Source organism: Musa acuminata, chromosome BXJ2-11 (assembly GCF_036884655.1).
Source record: "Musa acuminata AAA Group cultivar baxijiao chromosome BXJ2-11, Cavendish_Baxijiao_AAA, whole genome shotgun sequence".
Classification (NCBI taxonomy): Eukaryota; Viridiplantae; Streptophyta; class Magnoliopsida; order Zingiberales; family Musaceae; genus Musa; species Musa acuminata.
This window is the reverse complement of record NC_088348.1, coordinates 27,419,316-27,442,671: the sequence shown is the minus strand read 5'-3', so window position 1 is coordinate 27,442,671 and position 23,356 is coordinate 27,419,316. Positions and strand designations below refer to the sequence as shown.

Below are 23,356 nucleotides of genomic sequence, written 5' to 3'. Positions count from 1 at the left end.
TTTTATATCAACTATAATGTTTTTAAATGAAATTATAATATTTGTTATTTATATAAAAATATTATAGTCGAGGAACAATGACTCAAATTATAATACAAATTTTAACTATGATTTTAAATATATATTTTTATATCGAGTTGGGAATCAAAACATATAAAACCCTTCATTTTTATGCTAGTTGATAATATTTCTAAAGAAGGTTACAGAGAACTTTAACAAACATATGCTGTAAGTATGTATGAAACTATTATAATTAAATCGATTTAACTTATGGAACCCATTCGATGTGAATGACGAGTGGGTATCTATTTGAAAAAATGTTCAATAGAAGGGGTTTTCTCAATAATTCACCCATAATTTTATTATTCAAAGTCGAAAATTGTTATAAAAAATAATTATATAAGTTTATATTTACGTATATGCTAAAATTAAGTTTAGGAGTATATAAATTAAATTATGCCATATTAGATAATTTTGATCAAATATTCATTATTTCCTATTTCACGACATAGTAACGTGCGGAAATCGAGCACGAGACGTGAAACACGTTCGACACAGCCTTGCGAATCTGGATTCCATGAACCGCTCCAACCCGACATGTCGTACCCGAGACACGAGTCTCTTCACGGACCAGGGCTATATGGTAATTTAGAATATCCACTATATGAGACCACCAAGACGCCTTCTCCCCGAGCTCTCAAATCTCCTCCAGGCAACCTTCGCCCCAAAAGCGCTTCTCCGCGCCGAGGCACCAATATATCAACTGTGTTCGAGTCGAAGCTCGAATCTGCCATCGACTGTATTCAGGAGGTGGAGGAATCCCTTTGATTTGGCTCCCTTTTTCTTTTATCCACTCAGATTATGATTAGGTTTCGGTTGTGGTTCAGGGGAAACCCTAGGGTTTTCCCTGTCGGCTTGTCGATCCTCTTCTTTTTCTTGCTTGCTTTCCTTTCTCTTTTCTCTAATTCTTACCTCCTCCTTCCCGCCCTCTGCCCTTTTCATCTGATTGCTTGGTATGAGCTTGAGATTGTGACTCAGCTTGCATTGACCACTTTTGTGACGACTTCTTAGGTTCAGCGTGATTGGATTGTGAACGATGGAGAACGATGTTCCGCTGCAGGTAACCAGCTGATTATTAACTTTGTTTTTGCTATGTATTTTAATTTTGCATCTCCTTCTTCTTTGACGGGTTCTTATGTCATTATATGCTCAAGTTTTATTTGTGAATCTTGTGAACAGGAATTTTAGATATAACAGTGACAAAGAGCTACATGACAGTGATGGCAAAGCTATTTCGACTTTTGGACGTGATTCGTGTACTTTTTGTACAATAATTGTTCGTTTGGTTCAGTCATGATATGGGTGTCATTATCTCTGACTGTGAGATATTAAAAAGAAACTGTTTTTTGTTAATTGGTAGTACCACGACATCCTCAAGCATGCCTTGGTGGGTTTCTTGTGACTAATTTGCACTCAGAGAGGTGAGGGATGGAGTTAAACTATATAAAATGGATTTATGACAGTCCAAAAGTATGATTTTTCTATTCCTCGGTTGACTTTTATGAATATCTAAGTATGATCCGCCACATGTGAAATTGGTTGCTGGATAGATGACCTGGTGATGAAATTAAATGATAGTTATTAAGGGGAGGGCTATTGTTTGGAATTTGCTTTGTATTATAGGTAGATAGGTCCTTCTGCAATGGTGTAAAATATATATCCTTACCAGCCACATAAATCTCTTCCGCAAATCGTGACCCTGACTGTTTATGTTAAAAACAGTGTGTTTTGTTGGTGAATAAGTAGAAATCAAAACTATTGTACTGTGAGATGAGCATGCAAACTTTAAATGTATCCAAAGTTATCAATATGTACTGGAGTAGGATGGAGAAACAGCGCATTCTAGAAAAGGAATGGCACACGTAGAACTAGTTACGAGTTTGACATGCTCATGGAAGAGAACCTTTGTAAGATGTCAGTGCTATTCCTGGAGTAGAATTTGGCCTGATCAGAAAGACTTTATAGCAATTATCATCTTTCGTTAGATATTTGATGCCAGTGATTTCAATAGGCGCTTGGGCGAGGCGAGGCCCGAGCGCCTCGCTTCATGTCCAGGCGGCACGCTTCAAAGAGGCGTCGCCTGGGCGCTCACCCGAAGCGCTCGACGCTTGGGCTCGGGCGAGCGCCCGGGTTAAACCAGGCGACCCTAGTGCTTTATTTGGTTCAATCGAACCAACTAAAGTACCAATATCAGCCTCCCAGCATCCCTCTCGCGACTTCCCCAACCCTAACCTTGCTCGCGATTTTGCTGCCGACATTTCCTCTCCGTTGTCGTTGCTCTCCGCTGCCACTGCCATTGTCGTTGCTCACCGCTGCCACTGTCGTTGCTCGCCGCTCCCGTTGTTGTTGTTTGCTGCTACCGCTGTTGCTGCTCTCAGTCAGCAGCATCGGTCTTACTCTTACGTTGCACTCTCGTTACCGTTGCCGCTGCCACTATCGTTGCTCGCTGTTGTTGTCGCTGCTTGCCAGTGTTGTTGCTTCCCGCTACCACTGCTCGTCGCTCGTCGCCGCTGTCTTACTCTTACTCACATCGACTCAATAGTATACTGTTAACAGTATATTAACAGTATACTAGTAATAGTATTTTTTATTTATTAGATTAATAATATATTATTTTAATTTTAATACTGCTATTTTTATTTATTTGAAATTATTGTTACTGATTTGAATTTTAAGATTTTTTGTTAATGTGATATTGTGATTTTGCAAGATTTTCTTAATTTAATATCATATTTTTATTTAAATAATTATATTTATTAATTATATTATATTTTTTATATTTTAGAATCTCGTTTCGTTCGGGCGAGCGTCTAGCGCCTCGGGTGTTTTTTGACCTTGGTGTCTTTTGACGCTTAGAGCTTTTTAAATCACTGATTTGGCATAAATAGCATTGACTATTGTTGGAGCTATTAATTTTTTAAGGAACTTATTCTGGAAAAAAAATGAATGTTTGCTGTTTGTGGAGTATAATCTAATGACGCTTTTCATTGCAATACATTTTAGAGTAATTCCATGAGATTGAGCACTCATTACCTTTAGCACATGATATGCTGACCAATGCCTATTTCTGGTCCAGGAGATCATGTTGGAATTTCGTGCAGGTAAGATGGTCCTCGATGGTACAAGGGTGGTACCAGATACCAGGAAAGGGCTTGTTCGTATAGGAAGGGTATGCCTTGTTCTTGAACCAGTTATTTAAGCAATTTTGTTTGAGATCCAACTATATGAGGTTACACTATATGTTTTCATCTTTATCTTTCCTAAAGTCAATTTGTAATTTTTTGTGAAATTTCATCATTAGAGTGAGGAGGGATTAGTTCACTTCCAGTGGATTGATCGAACCCAGAACGTCGTTGAAGATGTATCCTTCTGAAACACATAGCAAGACATTTTAACAGCTACTCAATTGTTGATTACATAATGCGCATAATATAATTACATCTCTGGTTTTCTTTTTTTAGTAGCATCTGTTTGACATTTTAGCCGTGTCTTTTCAGTTTCCTTTTTGAACAGGCTATGCTGGGATTCCTCTGGCCTCCTTTGTGTTAATTACTTTTTTTTTTTTTCTGGTAATGGTTGTTTTTAATGTGCTAGCTGTCTCCTGTTGATTCTATCCTTTCGTGATTGACTAGAATTTGCATAGGTGTTATCTAGCTTTCTGTTTGGTTAGCTGCTGGCTTTTATCATCTCTTCATGTTCCACTTTCTAAAGAACTTTTTGAGCATTGCTGTCATAGATTTTCTTGACCAGATAACAGGATCAGATCATCTTCCCAGATGAAGCTGTTTTTGAGAAGGTTCTTATTTCATGCCACCTAGTAATGCCTTTTGGTTTTATTTTTGCGGGACCTAAATGATTCCCCTGGGTATCAATGTCTTTCAGGTGTCTCAATCCTCTGAAAGGGTGTATATTTTGAAGTTTAGACATGATAATAGGAAGAGCTTCTTTTGGATGCAGGTTAGCTGACTTGAATACTGTGAGCATTTGAGAATTTCTTTTATCATTTACATCAAGCCTTTGGATTTTCATCCAAGGTTTCAAGTACTAGTCTGATACTGGTTTTGGCAACTGGTTTGTACCTGTACAGCGGGTGATATCGACCTGTACTCACCGCTATTACTAAAAAAATTAAAGAAAATAAATACCAATTAGTACCGGCCTACACGAAACCTTGTTCTGAACTATTTTGTACCAATGAATCTTAGGAGCCAAGAGCTGATGAGGACTCACAAATATTCACCTCCGTCAATTGCTACATTAACCAACCTTTAGGTATGTCAAAATCCTTGAGGCACACGTTTGTGATGTTTTGTTTTTCTGATTTATTGTTTTCTAAAGTATGACTCTTTATCAGATCTAATGGGAGAAGATGAGGCTGAAGCTTCAGTTCCACCTCAGATGTCTGACATGTCTGACAATACAGTGGAGGATGATTTTTCATCCAGGTGTGCATACATTTAGTATCATTCTGATGCATAATTATGTAGTCAACTACTTTTAACATACTTTGTCTGTAGAAAAATTTAATATCCTCTGCTTTATTTTTTTGTGTAAAACAATTTTCTTTCATAGTAATTTCTGTGATTACTGTTACTATTTAATGTGAGCTAGAAAATCATTATTATTTTATGTTGAAGGGATAGCAGCAAATAGGACAAATTGGGGTTCAAAGTCATTTAATAACTAAAAGTAGATGCTTCCAACACAAATTAGTACCTAACAAATTTTGAAATATCTGATTACAGGAGTAGGGGATAAACCTCAATACTATATATAGCGTAGTAAAAAGCAGTTGAAATCAAAGTTCTAGATTTTGGGCCCATCCACTTGGTATCATTCTGCAAAACTGGTTCCTATTTGTTTGTTTGTTTCTTTTCTTGTAGGAATTATTGCATGTAAACTCTAATTGCGGTTGGACATTCTGCAAATTTTTACATCATATGTGCCCCTAAAAACATTGAACACCGCTGACAAGGTACATCTGGGTATTTTCTATGTTATGTGCTTAGATGTTTTTCTATCAATTTTGCAATAGTAATATGAAACTAATTTTTTTAATATATATATATATATATATATATATATGTATATATGTATGTATATATGTATATATACATACATATATATACATGTGTGTATATGTACATTTTATGTGATTACCCCTTTAGTTTCAAAAAGCATTTTATGTTTCCATGAGAAAGAACTGTGGTATTAAGGGTAGTCCATAAAAGGCAATCATCGCCTTTGGCATGATCGTTGACTAGCCGAGATACTAATTGATTACCATCTTTAATCTTGCCACGCCGAATGGATTTTTTAATTGCTCATGCATAAGTGGAGCATTGTAAAATTGTTATTTGTTGATGGCTTGATAGCTTCCTTTTGAAGACTCCTTTGGGATCTTTTCATGTGTAAGTGAGATCCTTTCAATTAATTCACTGTCAATTGCCTTACAATTTCAAACTTATCATGTCCTGATAATTCAAGTAATTTATTTGTTTTAATTAATTATTGGCACTATAAACTTTTTTTTCCTTCGTCTTTGGCTAGCTGGCGTAGTAACTGCGGTAGACTTGTGAAAATTTGTCTCTTCATTTTTTCACAACTGTCTCCTTTATGGCTCAACGTGCTTCTCAATTGGTTGAACAGAAGTAAAGGTTGACCTTCTTTCTTGTTGTATTGCTGGGCAATGGTTGGTGTATAAAAACTGAAAGTTACATCCAAATCACCAATCAGAACAGAGATGGTTACACATAGATGATTGTTAGGAACTGTAGTGGTTGATAAGTCACTGTTTCCTTCTTTGGAACTTGATAATATATAATTTAGTTCTTGGATAAACTGATCAGTTGTCTCTTCCTGTAATTCACTTTTGCACAGGGATGAAAATAGAGAATTCGAGGTTCTGATGAAGTCATAACACAGAACTGAGGCATGAAACATGAGGCCATATAAGTTAGTTAATAGAGGTCTGTTCAACTACCATAACAATACATTAGTGAATATGGAGGAGGATGCAATTACCTTTTCCCACCTTATCTGGCTGTTAGACAATTCTAGCAATTTGCAATGGAGTAGACCCATAATATGATTTTGCACATTTGTTGAACCACTTGGCATACCTGTGGTAGGTCTTAATTTATAGTTCTCCGCATTATGATGCATTTAAAGATAGGAATCTTGGGGATCTTATCCTTCTATTGTAGATAACATTTAATTTATATGCTTATGGTTTTTGATAATTTTGGTTGGTTATAATGCTGATTGGAGAAAGAGCAAGTGATTTAAGGTACTTATACAACTTACTGTAGGACCTTGGGCATTTCCCTTGAGCTGTTTGTTGGCATGAGTTGTGATGGTAGAGAGAAGGGAAAGGTCAACCTTTGCATGAGCTCAAACTGAAATGTAATGTCAGAGGTAAAATAGACAGGGGGAGGTCATAACAGATTGAGGGAACGTTTAAGTCCAAATCTCATACATGATGGAATTCATGTTCATTAAGTTGGAAATAACATGTGATCATCTGTAGGGTAGTTGACTAACAAGTCTTACCAACATGTGGGATTTGGTAAAGAAATTCTGTTTATGTGCCTGTCTTGTCACTTGCGTATTCCATTGGATGCCGTGTATTTTGTTGTTCTGCTGCTCATACTGCTGTCTAGTAAGTGAATGTGTATTTGTTTGGATCATATTATATTGGAATTCTCAAACCAAGTCCATTTGGAATCATGCTTAATTAGCATAAAATAAATACTTCACTTATTATATTTGCTTGTACTTAATATCTTCATAAACTCATTCCCTTATTTTAAAAGATGTTCATGATCTAACTTATTTGACAATAAAAAGAATTTTCACTCCAGTGGAGTAGAGGTAAAAGTTGACCCACTTGTTTTAGTTTCTCCTTGAGATAGAATGTAACTCTTCCAAAAGACCTTTTTTCCCTTCAGTATATCCTACAAATATATCCCAGTGTTTAAGTTTTAGTATTTTGATTCTTAATATTCAAACAATTTTAAGCAAATTAGCGCAAGGAAAAAAATAACAATGCACATTAATTTATTTAAGTTTTCATTATTCTGAAACATGTTTGATTGAAGAAGCAAGTTTTGCTCTCTAAATTGTACTAAGTGGAGCTTTTTTTTTTTTTTTTGAATTTCTCACTTAAAAAGTCATTCATAACTTTACACAACCAGAGGCCAATTAGTTGCGCTAGCATCTACACATTCTTTACAATATCATGTCTTCTAGTAGTTCCAACTTTCTATTTAAGCCTCTTTCTGGGTCATTGATGTTTTTCTTTTATCATGTATGTTTAGAGCTGGAAACCTGGTTGATCAAAACATAGCTGGTGAATTAGGTGGAGAAGTAACCTCCTCTGCCAGACCTGTGCAGTTGGCAGACCTGCAGAGGATTTTAAGAAGCATTCAGCCAGCAGGTATCATTAAGTGTTTAAGTTCTAGTTGAGGAATCTTAATGGGGACCAGACCCTTTAGCTTTTCTGCCTTGTTATTATAACTTATTGTCCTTTGTTTGTGTTCTAGATGCTATTGAAGATCCTGATGCAGGTAAATTTTAATCATGGTTCAATGTTTATTTTGTACAGTTACTTTCTGTAATGCTGCTAAAATCATGAATTTTAGGGTTGGGATTGGGTGACATTTTAAAGCCCGATTTGGTCTTGCCTCTAATAGAAACATTGCCAATTGAACAACAGTTGGCACAATACTTGCCTGAGGTACATGCTAATAACTACAATATGTAAAAGTAGTGCTTTCTTGCCTGTTGCACTCCATGATACTTTTATTATTATTAGGGTTCCTGGAGTCCTGCTGATCTCATGGAACTGTTGCAGAGTCCACAATTCCGTCAACAAGTAGACACATTTACTCATGTAAGAAATTGCCTCCATTTGGAAAATATGACTTTTGCCTAGTTTCAAAAAACGTTGCACTTTTGAATGTCAAACAGGTGCTTCGAACAGGACAGATAGATCTGTCGCAGTTTGGAATCAACCCGAGTAAATGTAAGTTTCTTTGTTCAACTTGATGACCATTCTTCTGCTTGGAGATTATGTTCCCTGTTGCCTTTATCGATCAAGCTCTTGTGTGCCTCACTTGTTGGAAATGTTAATTCTTTTGATCTTGTGCATAAATCAAGTGTCTTTTAGATTTTCTGTTCTTACTAAATTTATGGTAATAGAAATTTGCACACTGAAAATATACTTCAACATGGTTATGAAACATCACTGCATGTTGCTGCAAGTATATAGTTGCGCTGGTGCAATATTACTTGGCCTGGCCTTTTCAGTGCATTATTGTTTGCTGCGAAACCTTCTGTTCTGAAGTGACCAAGCTAATCAGCAACCTTTCAGCACATACAATAGTCTTGATGATGAGAAAATAAAACCATGAAGTGCACTCAGCATCTGCACCTTCAACTTGTAACCCGAATAGCTAAAATCATGTTGGTAGTCCATTTAGATAAGATTTCTATTATGATTTGCTTTGTTTTTGTTGTTGTTGCGATGCTTGAAGTGAAAGCTGAAGTTAAAAGGTTTTGCAGACAAATTCACCGTCCTGTCTTTCCTCGAGGCTCTCGAAGACTCGGTGGCAAAATCATCGGAGGCTGCAGGGTCCAACTCGGCGCAAGATGAGAGCAAGGATTCCCAGTCGCAAAGGTGTGGTAGAGGTGACGCCATGGACGAAAGCTGACAGCACCAGTTGCTGGTGATGGGCAACATGTTTCTTATGTTTAGCTAGAATCTGGGCAATTTTGCTTTGTTTAAGTGGGAAATGCATGTGAAAATTGGATTGTTCATGATGATTGTAACATTTTTCTTTAAAAAAAACATTGATTTAGTTGCATTCAACAATAAACTGTCATTTATAAAGCATTTTATATTATGCATGCCAATGAGCTTGTAAATATTGATCCTTGTGCAGTTGTCCAAAGTAAGAAGCGAATGGAGATGGAAGTAAGCTGCAGCATACACAAAAACAACATCCGACGTAGGCGATCTCGTAAGCCTTCCATACAGTTACAGGATGGCAATATCCATAGACGCCCAACTGTTTCGAGTATTTTTCGTCCACAGCAAACAAATTAAAATTGGTTTGATCATTGAAAGGGGTTTGTCAAATATACTTCTAATGAAGTCTTGAAATTGAAATGTGACCTTTGTGCCTTTTGACAGAAGGAAGATACGAGTGCTTTATATATTACAACATCAATCTTATATGTACATTAAAATTTATGTTGAACTCTCTTTCCACACGATAAAACTAGATTAATTTGACTGCATATCGGATGCGTCATGAGCATCTCTACCTCACGAGAACATCTTGACAAAAGGATGCCTCACCAGATTGGGCTTTCACAATATTATAGGCAAAACGAATAAACCTCACAAGAACATCTCGACAAAGAGATTCCTCACCGGATTGGGCATGAATGCTCGATCTCACCAGATTGGGCATAGAAAGTGCGACCTCACCGGATCAAGCAAAAAATATTTACCTTCAATTACCAAAAAAAGAAAAGAAAAAAAGAAAAGGCTAAAACCCAAACCAACTTGATGCAATTTACCGATCCAAATCAATCAGTGCACAAATTAAAGGAAAAATTAAAAATAACCAGCCTAGATTTAAGGAACAGTATTTTTTTTCTTTAAAAAGTTAAAACTTTCCTACCAGAAGTCACTTTTACAATATCAATCATAATAATAATAACAATAATAATAAAATTATAAGTCTCGATTATTTCATATTAACTATATGAGTTTTTTTTTATGTTATTAAATTTTTTTTAAGTAAAAATAAATTGATTAAGTGTGAAGTTTATACAAATAACTTTTTCTATCACTAAAGCTTGATATCTCATTCAGTAGTTTAGGATAGTGGACCCCACCTCAAAGGTAGAATGGTCTCACTCCACAAACTCATCTCCAAGAGTAATCAAACAAAGAGGTAGTTATGACTACACATATCATAGACTATAATTCCTAACTGTAGCCAATAAATAAAGTATAGTTATGACTACACATGCTGTAGACTATGACGCATAACTATAGCCAACAAATAAAATGTAATGTTCAGATATGTCAAGACTGCTTGTGGGTACAATACATTATTAAAACAGATAACTACGGGATACATACAATTCTTCAACATCATTCCCAAGATCTTTAACTAATAGCAAAATTGAATATGATAAAAATATCATTCTCTCTTCGTGTAAAGTGCTCAATTTTGAGATCGTGCTCCATACATGATCTTGAGTCTCTAATAATCTCTGTCAAAAGCTGAGCATTGTTTGTGTGTCGATGCTTAAAGATTTTGTTACATCTCTTCTTCCACATCCACTAAATAACGTATTTGAAAGTAACCTTTGCTAATTGAGGCCATTTTCTTAAGAAACATTATATGAGTTCGCATAATTCATGATGCAAGTTTGGCTACGGTAGCCTATTGAGTTCAAATCGTCGAATAATCTCCTTCCATATCCATTTAGTATAGTTACAAGCAAAATAGAAGTGGTCAATAGTTTCTTCCCGTTGCATACAAAGGGAGCATCGATTAACAAGATAAATACCTCTTCTTTTTATATTGTCTATTGTAGGTAGTTTGTCAAGAAGGGTCTGCCATGTGCATAAGGAATGTCTTTGTGATCCCGATCGATCCCATGTCCAACTACTTGGGATCCACTTATTGTTCCTTTGCTTGATCTGATTCCATGCTGATATAGTACTAAATTTATCATTATCATGAGACCAAATAAGCATATCAGAAGAGTTGTTCATGATTGAAATAGCTGTGATAGTCGGCCAAAGTGATAACATTTCAGGAGAAATAGGATTAGGGAGACACCATGTACCGTTAGTAATGAACTCAGAAACCTTCCAATCTTTGGGAGCTCTAAGATCTTTTTGTATTATGTTACCATATAATTGAAATATATTCTTCCCATTCACCCAAGAATCGTACCATATATCAGTACTGGTTCCGGAAGAGATTGCATAGGAAATGTGTTTGATTAGCCAATTCCTTACCTTTAAAATTCCTTTCTAAGCTGCAGAGTGATACGTTTTTGCTAAAACTTCCCAAATTGATTCCTTAGAAAATTACCTAGTAAGAACCCATTGTAACTATAAGGAACATTTGTTTTGTAAAATATTCCACAATTTCTATACCAAACATGCTTTATTCCAATCTCCAGTATTTCTCAAGTTTAACCCTCCTTCATATTTTGGTTTGCAGATGTTGTCCCAATTTACCATATGCATTGTTTTACCATTTATGTCATTCTAGAAGAAGTTCATAAATAACCTTTCAATATCTTGGAGAAGTCTAACAAGCAGAAGAAATGCATTAGACCAATAAATAGAGTAAGCGTACAATACCGAATGGATGAGTTCAAATGGTCTTGCTTTTGAAATAAGCCTATTTTTCCAAGAGGAAATTCTATTCTTTATTTTTTGTAGGATAGGCTGATAGTGGATTTTGTGAATACCAGTGAATATGAGTGAAAGACCTAGATAAGGAACTGACAGAATTCCCTCACTAACCCCCAGAGTGTGTGTAATAAAATCCTTATCCTCAATGCAATGACCCATATAGACTTTACTTTTTACATGATTTAACTGAAGGCCAGAAACTATACCAAATCATTCAGAATAGTAGTCAGGTTCCTCACTGAAGTTGAATCATTCTGAAGAAAGATAAAAATATCATCTACAAAAGTTATATGATATATGAATAGAACCAGGATGAGGTACCTTAATGTTGCCATCGGAGACTTCTTATTCTAACATACAGCTGAGTCCTTTCATTGCAATAGTAAAGAGATATGGAGAGAGTGGATCACCTTGTCGGATGTCATTCGTGCTCCCAAAAAAGCCAATAGGTGAGCCATTGAAGAGTATAAAAAACTTTGGAGTTTCCAAGCAACATTGAATCCAATTAACCCATTACCTAGGGAAGTTCATACCAAGGAGCATCTTATAGATAAAGTTCCTATTAACTGAATCAAAGGCTTTTCATAAATCAGCTTTAAAACATATTTTCGTCCCTCTTGCTTCCGAGTGTAGATCTTTGACCAAAGTCATTAGCAAGAAGAATATTATAATATATACTTCTTTCTTTGATGAAAGCAGCATGATTAGGACTAATGATCTTGTGTATTACCCTTTGCATTCTATCTATCAATACTTTGGAGATGATCTTATAAATAAAGTTACATAATGATATGAGTCGATCGTTCTCTAGTGAATCAGCCCCTGTATTCTTACGAATTAAAAAAATAAAAGTGTAATTCATCTATTTAAGAATATGACCCGAAGAAAAAAAATGTTGGTAAGCTTTAATCACATCATTACCAATAATAGACCATGTAATTTGGTAAAATTCAGTTGGAAATCCGTTCGGACCAGGGCTTTTGTGCTTCGATGACTTAAAGACAACTCTTATAATTTCGTCATCTGTAATTGGGGCATTGAGGATTGAAATGACACCCGAATCAAACTTTCTAGTTAGCTCCACATGAATGTTATTAGGTTGCACTGCTTGATTGAGTAAGGAATAAAAAAATTGCTCAATGTGTGCTTTAACCTCATCTAAATTCTCAATAAGATTATCATATTTGTCTCATTTTCTGATGTGGTTAATAACCCTTTGAGTAGCAATGGAAGTATATAAAAACTTAGTATTGGAATCCCCTAGAGTAAGCCAATGCTATCGAGACTTCTGCTTTACAAAACTTTTCTCTTGCTTTAAGGCTTGCATGAAGTTATTTCTAGCTTCTGTCTTTTTATAGATAAGATTCTCATCATGGGGCTGAAGTTGCAGCTCATGTTGCATTGCTATTATTTCCTTTATGCAAAATTGAACCCATGTGGTAATATTGCTAAAGACGTTTGCATTCTACTCCTTAAGTGTTGCTTTATAGGTTTTGAGCTTTTGACATAAGATGTAAGGGGGGGAACTATGCACATTAAGATTCCAAGCTGATCTGATAACATCAAGGAAGTGAGGATGAGTACTCCACATGTTAAAGAATCTAAAAGGTTTCTTACCTTTGGGTGTTGCTTTGTCTGCGTATATATACATTAAAGAATGATAAAAAAATAATGGAGCATCATACTCAAGAAGTGAATCAGGGTAAACTGTTAACCATTCTTGATTAATCAGATACCTGTTAAGTCGAGCTATTATTTTTCTGTTAGCAACACCTTGATTACTCCACGAAAGTCACTTACCCACATATTTCATATCAATCAATGCGGTAGTAACTATGTAATTATTAAAACTTTGAAGTTGGCTTTCTGAAAGCTGTCTACCCCCCACTTTTTTATTTGTGTACCGAACAAAATTAAAGTCACCAAGAACAATCTAATGTACATTAAGATAGTCATTTGCAATGTTAGTCAGATCAGTCCATAGAATATTTCTTTCTTGCATATTGTTTGAAGCATATATACTAGTGAAATTGAATTGACAACCATTCTTTTGGTCCTCCACCTTAAGATGAATGAATTGATTAGTAGCAGAAATAAACCAAGCATTAATAGAGTTAGGATGTCATAAGACCTATATTTTACCAAAAGTTTCATGAGAGTCATTGGTAAACAGTTCTACGTCCAGCCATATTAAATTCTTTTGAGCATGAATGTGCGATTGTTTAATTTTAGTTTTCACAAGAATAATAATATCATATGCGGCAGACTTGATTATTCTATTGAGCTCTCGATATTTTTCAGGCTTATTAAGTCCACGAACATTCCAGCAGGTTATCTTCAATAGAACAAATGGAAAATGAAATAAGGTATTCATCCTACGACTTTGGATGGACAATATCATCCTTTTTCTTATCTTTAGATTTTACATTTTCCTCCCGCACAATATCCTTACCTTTGAAGGCTTTATTCCTATATTTATCCACTTCATCCGCAACTTTAAGGCTTTGTTGCTGAGGCATATGACGTGGCCAGTGGACCTTAGTGATCGGTTTCGAAGTTTGCTGATAAGCTTCATTTGCATAGCTAAAAGATAAGCAACTCTGACATCGTTGTGGCCTCTAAGAATATGAGACATGTACCTTACAAGTGTTCCCATCAAGATCACGATAAAAGACCTCATTAGGAAGATCTTCGTTGGAAGAAACTAGTACACATGCTCGTGCAAATGTTAATCTCATCTGCGCAGCTGTTGCTTTGTCGTTGTAGAGTGGTTGTTTTAGAGTGCTACATAACTTTGTAATAAAACGTCAACTCTAAAGATGTAGAGAAAGACCTTGAAAGGATACCCATAAGGGAATAGATTGTAGGCTGTCTAACTACAAATGAACATCAGAAGACCAACGTTGTAGAATCATTGGATGGTCGCGAATAGTCCAAAACCCTTCAAGGACCTGCTATAAATCTTCTTCAGAGTATAGTTTGCAAACAAAGAAACCGTTCTCCAGCATATGAAGATCAAATGGCGATGTTCCCCATCTAGTTTTGATAAATAAGGATAGTGGGAAATAGGATGTTTTGAGACTTGCCACATAGCCAACAATCACCATAGACCATGTCTTAATCAGCTCTACGGAATCAGCAATCTCGTACACAATAATCTTCTTATCAGCCTGAACTTCCATAGCAAAGAAATCTAAGCTGAGATATGGACTTCCAACCGGAGTCTTGAAGAGGCTTATCCAAGGCTGAGGGTCACTGGAAATGAGAGCAGGAGGCCGCGATCTAGAACACGACTTGCTTCGATGCTGCTTCATTGAAGAAGCATCTCGCCAGAAAGAAGATAGCAGAGGAGCAACTTAAGAGGTAAGGGCATAGAGCCTTGCCATCGAATCTACCCTCCCGCCACCATCGCCAGCCCCAGGGACCATCGTTGTCGTGTCCCTACAGCGTTGAAGCAACCGATCTATCGCTGGAAGGGAGACGGTGGACTTGGCTATAGTCGTCGCCTCTTCCCTCACCTTGCCGCCGCACCTAGGGAGAAGCAGCTGCTGCAGGAGATGACTGTCACTCGCCCTAGGGGTATGTAGTCGCTATAGGATTTTGATCCCTCCTCTGGTCGCTCAGAATTGCACATCAACGATCTCCTTCCAGATCTAGGGAGAAGCAACCGCCACCAGCCAAGGAGAAATAGCCGCCATCAACTTAGGAAGAAGTAGCGTTGCCTCCTCCCTCGCCCTAGGGAGATGCAGCCGTAGTCACTCGCCCTAAGGAGAAGGAGCCGCTACAGGAGTCTGATCCCTTCTCTAGTTGTCACTACAGTATCGTCGCCCTTGGGAGAAGGAGTCGCTACAGGAGTCTGATCCCTCCTCTGGTCATCGTTATAGTATCGTCGCCCTAGGTAGAAGCAGCCGCTACAGGAGTTTGATCCTTCAACTTGTCGTCGCTATAGTACCGTCACCACTATAGTACCGTTGCCCTTAGAAATATGTTTATGTCATTAAATATTGAAATCAATTAAGATCCATATTCATGAGATCTAATATAATTTTACCTTGATTATCAATGACATTATCCTTTACCTTTTTTATCTTGATTTGAGATCGACATTAGTAATATTAGTGTCCATATCAATCACTAAGCTTTAACAAACTATGATCAAGTAGAATCACTCTACCCAACCCAAGCCCAATCTTCGCATGAACTTACTTGAGTTAGACTATACCCAACTTGATTAGAATATATTTTGATTGACTTTGTCTAACTTGATCATAATTAGGCCTAGCTTAATGAGACTAGATGTGCAAAATCAATGAACCTTCATGAGTGACCTTAGCCTAATCAACCTTAGGTTATGATATTGTGCATGACTAGTTTGTAAGTTATTTTTTGAAAGAAGTATTATTATATGTGCCTCCTTAATGTTTCAAATCTTTTACCTAAGTACCACTTATCCACTTATAATAAAATTGAATTAGTAAATTTGTAAAAGATACACTTACACTTAAAAGCATGACTTGACCTTCCAAAATTCTTTTTAGTGCAATATGATATATCCGCTCATCACCAAAAAAAAAAAATCAAAATACTTAATATAATTAAAATATTCCTTCTGAATGTGATATATCCATCAGCAGCTAAACAATTCTTAAAGCGTATGAGATGATCACGTTATCTTTGTTTTTTTGCATAAGGTGCATCTACCTCCGATGATAAGTATTTAAAGTACCATACTAAATTAGATTATCCTCTTTATATATAATATATCCTTCTATAACAAAAAAAAAATTCCTTCGCCTGTGATAATACTCTTTACATGTCATATTTTCACAAGAAATAAAAAACCTCTAAAATATCAGATGCAATCAAATCATCCTCTTTATACCTAACGTGTTTAGTTAAGGAATATATAAAGCATTTGACATAATCAAAGCATTATTTTTTATGATTATTTGAATTTCTTTATTTTTTTTAGATTTGATGATATAAAAAAAAATTTAGATCAATTTAGTCATATTGATGTAATTTAAAATTACTATAATCAAACATCAACGACGGGTTTGAATCATAATTTATTAAAAAAAGTATGAAATGGACTCCCTAAACTAAAAATGTTCTTTTTTCCTTGCCCTGTCTATATAGTAGCCAATTAGTAGTGGATCTCAAATTGACACCGACGCTAATCAAACCGGACTCGGACTCGGACTCGGACTCAATGTGGTTCTGAACTAAATCTGATCGAACACCTCCGGGTCTAGTTTGGCCCGATCGCAACCGTGACTTCTTCAGCCGTTCATCATCCTTGATGGCCGCCCGACCGTGGAGATCTGTCCTCAAAGCGCGAGAAATATCTCCCACTCGTCGACTATCCACCCACAATGATCTCATGATAGATGCAATAGGTTGAGTAGGACCCACAAAACTACCCAACGGGGTCATGTTTCGGGTTTGCATACCGATGTGGAGAAAGTATCGCTGAAGCCATATTTTCCATATTTAAGGGACGAATTATTAGCAGAAAGCGGTAAGGAAAGGCATCTTCGAATCAGGGTTTGTAATCGAGGCGATTTCTTCGTGTTCCTTCTGCTGTCCTGCTTCCCGAGGTTGGGGCTCTCTGCAGGTCTCACCGACCATTGTGTTCTTTATGGTTGCATGTGTTCTTTGGTCGCTACATGTTGAATTGACGCTCGGAGAGGCTTGTTCGTCTCCAGATTTGCTTTTTTTTGGCTCGATCTGGGAACGATGAGGCCCGTGTTCTGTGGGAATCTCGACCACGATGCTCGCCAGTCGGAACTGGATCGGCTGTTCTCCAAGTATGGAAGGGTGGATCGCATAGACATGAAGTCAGGTAAAGCTTGCACATACTTTTCGTTTACTTTTAAGAGGGCTTTTTATCACAGCAGCTTACTAGATGATTAAGTTAGGGCTTTGGGTTGATATGTGGTTGCACAACGTGGGTGTGTTATTTGCGGTTCATTTATGAGCAACATCGTACTTTGCCTAGATGTTTTTGTTTCTTTTTTGCATGATGTAATAATTCTTCTTGCTCTCCTTTCTTGGGGGTTATATGTTTCCAGTTAATAGCGAGTTGTTGTAACCTAATAGCATGGAAGGTTATTGCAAAATCAGTAGAAGAACAGGTTGAAAGCGAATAGTTGGGATCGTGGTGCGTATTCTAGAGAACGGAATTTCAAGTTGTCCATGTAATGTCCTTGTGAAAGTTGGGAAGTCTTTTTTCCTGGGAAATAGTTATCATTTTGCTATCATATACACGCAAGTTTGGATATGTGCTGATGAAGACCCAAATCTTATTGTTTAATTTATTGCTTATGACATACATGATTTAGATGCATCTGAGCCTTTCCCGCTTTGAAAGTTGAGATTTAAGTTTATGGCTTTGATTTCATGTGACCTTTTTCTGGTATTCATTAAGTTAGATTTTATGATGTGCCATTATGAAAGTTTAAAGTTCTGTTCTTTGCAGTGTTCTTAAACAAGTAAGAAAATCACATGTTAATACTGTTTAGTCATGGAACTTGTGTGTTTTTTGGTATCCTGCAGAATTGATGTCACTTGAATTCTTGTTTGACTTGGCAATTAATTACTTTTTTTAAGTAATTGCATAACTTTTACATAAATATTGTGACACAGAGTCCCTTTTGAATATGGGAAACAATTATTGTTTCTGCAATCTCTAATTAGATTGTCATTTCTTGTATCAAGCAAATAGCTGGAAATGCTCCTTTTCTTTCTTACGTATGCATTTAAAAAATATGAAGTATTAGTTCACCAATAATCCTATTTTAACATCAAATTCTGAAGAGATTAGCATTTTTTTTGTGGTGTAGCACAGTTTTGTGGTTGGTCCTGACAAGACCAGGCCTGCAATTTTTGTACAAGAAAGTCCGTATTTAAAAGTTTGCTTTGACGCAGGAACTACTAAGGGAAGCTGAGCTCTTCGTGGGCTCTCCTACCTCATTGAAACCCTTCCATGATGAACGAAACCTTCCTGCCAGAATCCAGAGATTCATGAGCTTCTTACATTCACTATGGAATTCTTCATTTTCTTCACAAAATATCAGTTTCTCTGACATGCACCACCTAAGTCGCTATTGCCCAATTATGAATATTGAGGACTTGTGTCATCATGCCATGCCTACCGACTGTATACCATGCCTTGCCTTCCATGAACTGAACGCTTGCTCTGTTTATGGTGAAACATGTTCAGCAATGTCTTCTAACATTGGATTTAACGTATACGACATCATGTTTTAGTTGCCATTATAGAAGAGCTCCCTTTTCACATTCTATTTGTTCATCAGGCCTACAGATAATTGCAGGTGTAGTATATTTCTGTTTTTATTATGAACAAAGAACCTAATTACTTCATGGCAAGAGCAAAATGGAAATAATCCGGAGCTCTGTTTATGCTTCTCGTGTTCTTATTTTAGTTCATGTTGCAGGATATGCTTTTGTTTATTTTGAGGATGAGCGTGATGCTGGAGATGCCATACGGGGTCTTGATGGTATACCTTTTGGTTATAGCAGACGCAGGCTTTCAGTGGAGTGGTCAAGGGTATTGTTTTGTTTGATAGCCTTTATTGGAAAATGCATGTGTAGATGGTTTATTTTTTATAAAGTTGATTGTTTCATTCACTGTTTGATTCATTGCTGCTTTTTTCTTTGTCTGCTTATCTATATCTTGATTTAATTGTTTGTCTTATGTGTATTATTTCAGCAAGGAGATCGAGGACCGAGATATCACGATGGTTCTAGGTCAACGGGAAACACGAGGCCCACCAAAACTTTGTTCGTTATCAATTTTGATCCCATTCGCACAAGAGTGCGGGACATTGAAAGTCATTTTGAACCATATGGAAATATTACAAATGTCCGGATCAGAAGGAACTTTGCATTTGTCCAGTTTGAGACCCAGGAGGAAGCCACAACAGCTCTTGAAAGCACCAATATGAGGTTGTTCTTGCTGTCAAGCTATCTTCTTATAACCTTTTTCAATTTTAATTTCTTACACTAGCGGAATGAGGATTTGATGGTCATGATTTTGGTTTTAGTAGCATATATTTATCTTAATATAAGGCTTAATCTATCTTAATATAAGGTATCTAAGCTGCTCTCTTGCTTGTGCTGAGACCTGCATATAATTCTATTCTTCTAAGAACTTGGAACATACCATGATAACATTATGGCCTATGAACTCATCAGTGCTCAAAATGTGTCCTTTTTACTTATTTTGAACATGACATGGAACTGCATGAAGTATATCATATTAGATCCTTTATTTCTTAATGTAATCCTTTCTCCTTGATTTTTCCTGATTTTTGAACTTATTTTTTTTTATTCCTGATTTTGATTTCTTTTTTTTATAGAGTTTATTTTTAGTTTCCTCCAATTGTCAAAGTGATCCTCTTTCTTAATCATTTTCTTTTTTTTTTCCTCAATTTGTGGAGCTCTTCTATTGCAAATGTGCATACCTGCATGGAGAAGATCAAATTGTTGAATAATATTAATGATAGTGTTTCAAGGTTCATTTTGATGGTTAAAAAATGTGATTATTCTCTATATTTGCCTGGTGTTTTGCTTTATTAATGCAATCGCTATTCGTTGCTGAATTCATGTTTTAATTGTGTAGAGATCATGTGATCATACTGTTGGTATGCATAGGCTATTTGAATTTTCTTTCTCTTATTTTGGCTGTTTGATTTAACTGAGTGTGCGTAGGGATCATATGATGGTACTGTGAGTATGCATACGCTATAAATCATGTGATTTAACTGTTTCAAGGAACTTTTTCTTATTTTGGCTATTTGATTTTGCAGCAAGATATTAGATAGGGTGGTGTCAGTTGAGTATGCCTTTCGGGATGATGACGATCGTGATGAGATGCATGGCAGCCCTAGAAGAGGTGGTCATGGGAGACGGGATGATAGCCCTTGTGGGCATTCTGGCAGCCCAGGCTACAACAGAGGCAGCCCTAGTCCTGATTATGGCCGTGCAAGGAGTCCCGTTTACACTAAAGACAGTGGTTTCACTTATGATAGGAGCCGAAGGCCTGATTATGGTCGTCATCGAAGGTGAGGAAAACATGCATGTTTGACTATTACAGAAAAAATCTTTTATATATGCATTTGGCCTGTTAAATGATGGGACTAGGGGGTGTAGGCTTAGTTAGACGCACCTCATTTCAGTTAGCCAGCTATGGTGTGCATGAATAGGGTTTGTTTCTTTATTGGATTGAGGTGAAAGACAATCAAATGCACGAATTCTGGTGCAGCATTTGAATACCTGTTACCAGTATGTGGTCTTAGGTCAAGGGACTGGTTTATTTTAAGTTGATAATTATGTTTCACTGACAAAATGCCGTTTGACGAAGTTATTTTGTTTTCCAGTATGTTCAGCTCGTTCATCGTCCAGATTTTTTTATACATTTGCTTTGTTACTGAACCTGTGTTGTCTTTCTTGTCGACAGTCGATCTCCTGCTCGAAGGTCCTGAACCCAAGGCTTTGCTTCTTGTATGGCAAATACCATTACATGTTCATATTTAGATGGTGATTTCCTGTTCTTAGATCTTTTGCTCTAGAATATTACTTCTTTCGGAAGAACTGTTTTATGATATGTAACACAGGCTATTTTATGATATGTAGATTTACATAAAAGTGGCTATGCCTATTACATGTTACGTGAACTTAAATTAGTTACAGTATATTTCAGCTAGTAACTCGTATGGTTCTTTCGATGTTGCCGTCGATGGCTACATTTATTAGTTGTGTGCGCTGTGCTGTTTTTGTTAGAGGGTGGTCAGAGGGATATACAAAGATTGATTCATTGCTGCGTCGTTTATTAACATGCTGTGGAATTGTGCCTTGGTGAGACCATAGCCGAGGGTTAAATCCAATCTTTATTTATAAGGAAAATTTTAACCCAAAAACATTTTTGATCGACGGCGGGAAATCAGGTCTTTGCCTTAAGTCACCCGTGCCCTTTTCGTTGTTTGACGTGTAGTATGGCGGTGCCGAGATCGGTTCTTTGAATCTTCCCAGATTTCTTCCCTTCGGCCTTTCTCTGGCTACCGACCATCATCTCTAGCCATCGGTGGTGCATCCCCCGGCGTGGCGTCGGCAACGGATCCGCTGGAGTGCCCGGCGACCGCTCGCCCTCGCGGAGACGGCGATGGATCCGTCTTCTTTCGGAGTCAGCAGGCTGGGAACAAGACGCACACGTGAGGCCCGTGGTCCCGATCGCCACCTCGAGCTGTGGGCGACGACCTTGCAAGTGGTAAATGGTAAAGCGTTCTTCCTGATCGATCCGATTCCCCTTTTTTTCTTGGCTTTTCGGACGGTGTGCGCTTCTTGAGTTCTGCTCCTTGCGTTGATTCATTCTTCTTGGGTTTCCTGGCATTCGGTTGTGCTTCGTCCGTCGTGATGGTGAGTTTGCGTTCTTCCCGATTGATCAGATTCCCTTTCTTCTGGGGTTCTGCTTATTGCGATGATTCGTTCATTTTGGGTTTCTTGGCGAATGGTTGTGCTTCGTCCCTTGTAATCATGATCATGGCAGTTTGAGTTCTTCCTGATCGATCCGATTCCTTTTCTTCTTGCCTTTGCGGATGGTGTGCGCTTCTTGCGTTGATTCGTTCTTCTTGGGTTTCCTGGCATTCGGATGTGCTTCGTCGCTCGTGATCATGGCAGTTTGCGTTCTTTCTGATCGATCCGATTCCATTTCTTCTTGTCTTTTCATTTCTCGCTGTTTTTTGCTACGGATGGAGTTCTGTTTTCGTTTCGAGGTAATAAACGAACGAATCGGAACAAGAAATTGGTACAAAAACACTGCTTGAAAAGGGGAGAATAAATGAGAAATTGATTCGATTGTTCATTCCTCTGCCATTAAATCAAAAGATAGGTATAGGGTAATCTTGCTAGGTTTGGCTGCCCCAGGAAGCTTTTTTAGTGTAATTAACCACCGCATAACGTTTTTTAGTGTAATTATGAAAGAATCCAATGCTGCAAGATGCTTGTGTAAATTAGTTCGTGTCAAGATACATGTATGATTGTTCTTACTCATGAAATCGTTGTGTTTTTTGAAATTTAGAATATCTTCATTTATTATACCCATCTTTTAAAGAAATGTTTCTGTATTTTGTTAAACAATTAAAGTGCTCTGTTCAATTATTTTATCATACATACATACATACAAACTATCTAGGAATGAATTTAGCAAACATTAGGTTGGGGCACAAATGCTCTGTTCTGATTCCAGTGTCAAGATACATGTATTATTGTTTTTTTATTATTTTAAAGTTTAAGACTACTTTGATTCATTATTTCCATGTGTTCCTGCGGCTTGTCAGACGATTCAAGTAGCTTGATTCAGTTGAACAAATGGTGGAAAGGGTGAAGAGTAGTCCAGTATGAGGCGATATCATTTCTTTCTTGGCAGTTCACATTGGTGGTTAACAAAGAACAGCCTGCTTATTTTATTAAAGGAATAATGTTAATTAAATGGGTTGAGCCTGGCCATGAGGAGCCATGATTAACACCACTGTAATGGTGGGTGGTACTAGCAAGAGATAGTTTGTCTTTCACTATTTTTTTCAATATTCACCAACACATACATGCTGCGAGTATGACAGGCTATATAGGTAGACTTGAATTTAAATTGTGACTTGGATGCTTGTGGTCGACCCACCATATTTCTTGGGTAGAACAATGGATATATATAGGGCAGTAGTTACTCACAATCTTCAAACTTGTGATGATACTAGTTTTTGGAAGGTTTGTCTGTCCCGGTAACCTTTACACATGGCTTAACATAGTTATTTAATCATCATA

At 37.0% G+C, this 23,356-nt stretch overlaps 2 protein-coding genes across 5 annotated transcripts; both read left to right on the top strand.

The window, feature by feature from the left end:
* The first annotated feature begins 659 nt into the window (after nucleotides 1–659).
* On the top strand, nucleotides 660–8,976 carry LOC135626567 (26S proteasome regulatory subunit RPN13-like). Its single transcript, XM_065131981.1, has 14 exons — nucleotides 660–810; nucleotides 1,072–1,120; nucleotides 3,137–3,229; nucleotides 3,362–3,421; nucleotides 3,818–3,856; nucleotides 3,943–4,017; nucleotides 4,266–4,332; nucleotides 4,415–4,505; nucleotides 7,380–7,498; nucleotides 7,605–7,628; nucleotides 7,704–7,798; nucleotides 7,877–7,954; nucleotides 8,032–8,086; nucleotides 8,626–8,976. Exons 2-14 carry the CDS (start codon nucleotides 1,097–1,099, stop codon nucleotides 8,772–8,774), a joined length of 969 nt encoding a protein of 322 aa, XP_064988053.1. The 5' UTR covers nucleotides 660–810; nucleotides 1,072–1,096; the 3' UTR covers nucleotides 8,775–8,976.
* Nucleotides 8,977–16,993: 8,017 nt separating this feature from the next.
* On the top strand, nucleotides 16,994–21,203 carry LOC135626566 (serine/arginine-rich splicing factor RS31-like). Of its 4 annotated transcripts, XM_065131977.1 has the most exons (7): nucleotides 17,052–17,132; nucleotides 17,224–17,360; nucleotides 18,446–18,852; nucleotides 18,976–19,088; nucleotides 19,251–19,486; nucleotides 20,350–20,604; nucleotides 21,000–21,203. In XM_065131977.1, the coding sequence occupies exons 3-7, from the start codon at nucleotides 18,723–18,725 to the stop codon at nucleotides 21,022–21,024; spliced, it is 759 nt and encodes a 252-aa protein (XP_064988049.1). In that variant the 5' UTR covers nucleotides 17,052–17,132; nucleotides 17,224–17,360; nucleotides 18,446–18,722; the 3' UTR covers nucleotides 21,025–21,203. The 4 variants fall into 4 exon arrangements, with proteins under 4 accessions (XP_064988051.1, XP_064988052.1, XP_064988049.1 ...); XM_065131979.1 differs by lacking the exon at nucleotides 18,446–18,852 and having other exon boundaries at nucleotides 16,994–17,132; XM_065131980.1 differs by lacking the exon at nucleotides 18,446–18,852 and having other exon boundaries at nucleotides 17,042–17,115.
* Nucleotides 21,204–23,356: the final 2,153 nt, after the last annotated feature.

Coding starts and splice junctions, on each gene's coding strand:
- LOC135626567 (XM_065131981.1), top strand. CDS start 1,097: ATGGAGAACGATGTTCCGCTGCAG. Junction 3,422..3,817: donor CCCAGAACGTCGTTGAAGAT/GTATCCTTCTGA, acceptor ACCAGATAACAG/GATCAGATCATCTTCCCAGA. Junction 4,333..4,414: donor CTACATTAACCAACCTTTAG/GTATGTCAAAAT, acceptor ACTCTTTATCAG/ATCTAATGGGAGAAGATGAG.
- LOC135626566 (XM_065131977.1), top strand. CDS start 18,723: ATGGTGAAACATGTTCAGCAATGTCTTCTAACATTGGATTTAACGTAT. Junction 19,487..20,349: donor CTTGAAAGCACCAATATGAG/GTTGTTCTTGCT, acceptor TTGATTTTGCAG/CAAGATATTAGATAGGGTGG. Junction 20,605..20,999: donor GATTATGGTCGTCATCGAAG/GTGAGGAAAACA, acceptor TCTTGTCGACAG/TCGATCTCCTGCTCGAAGGT.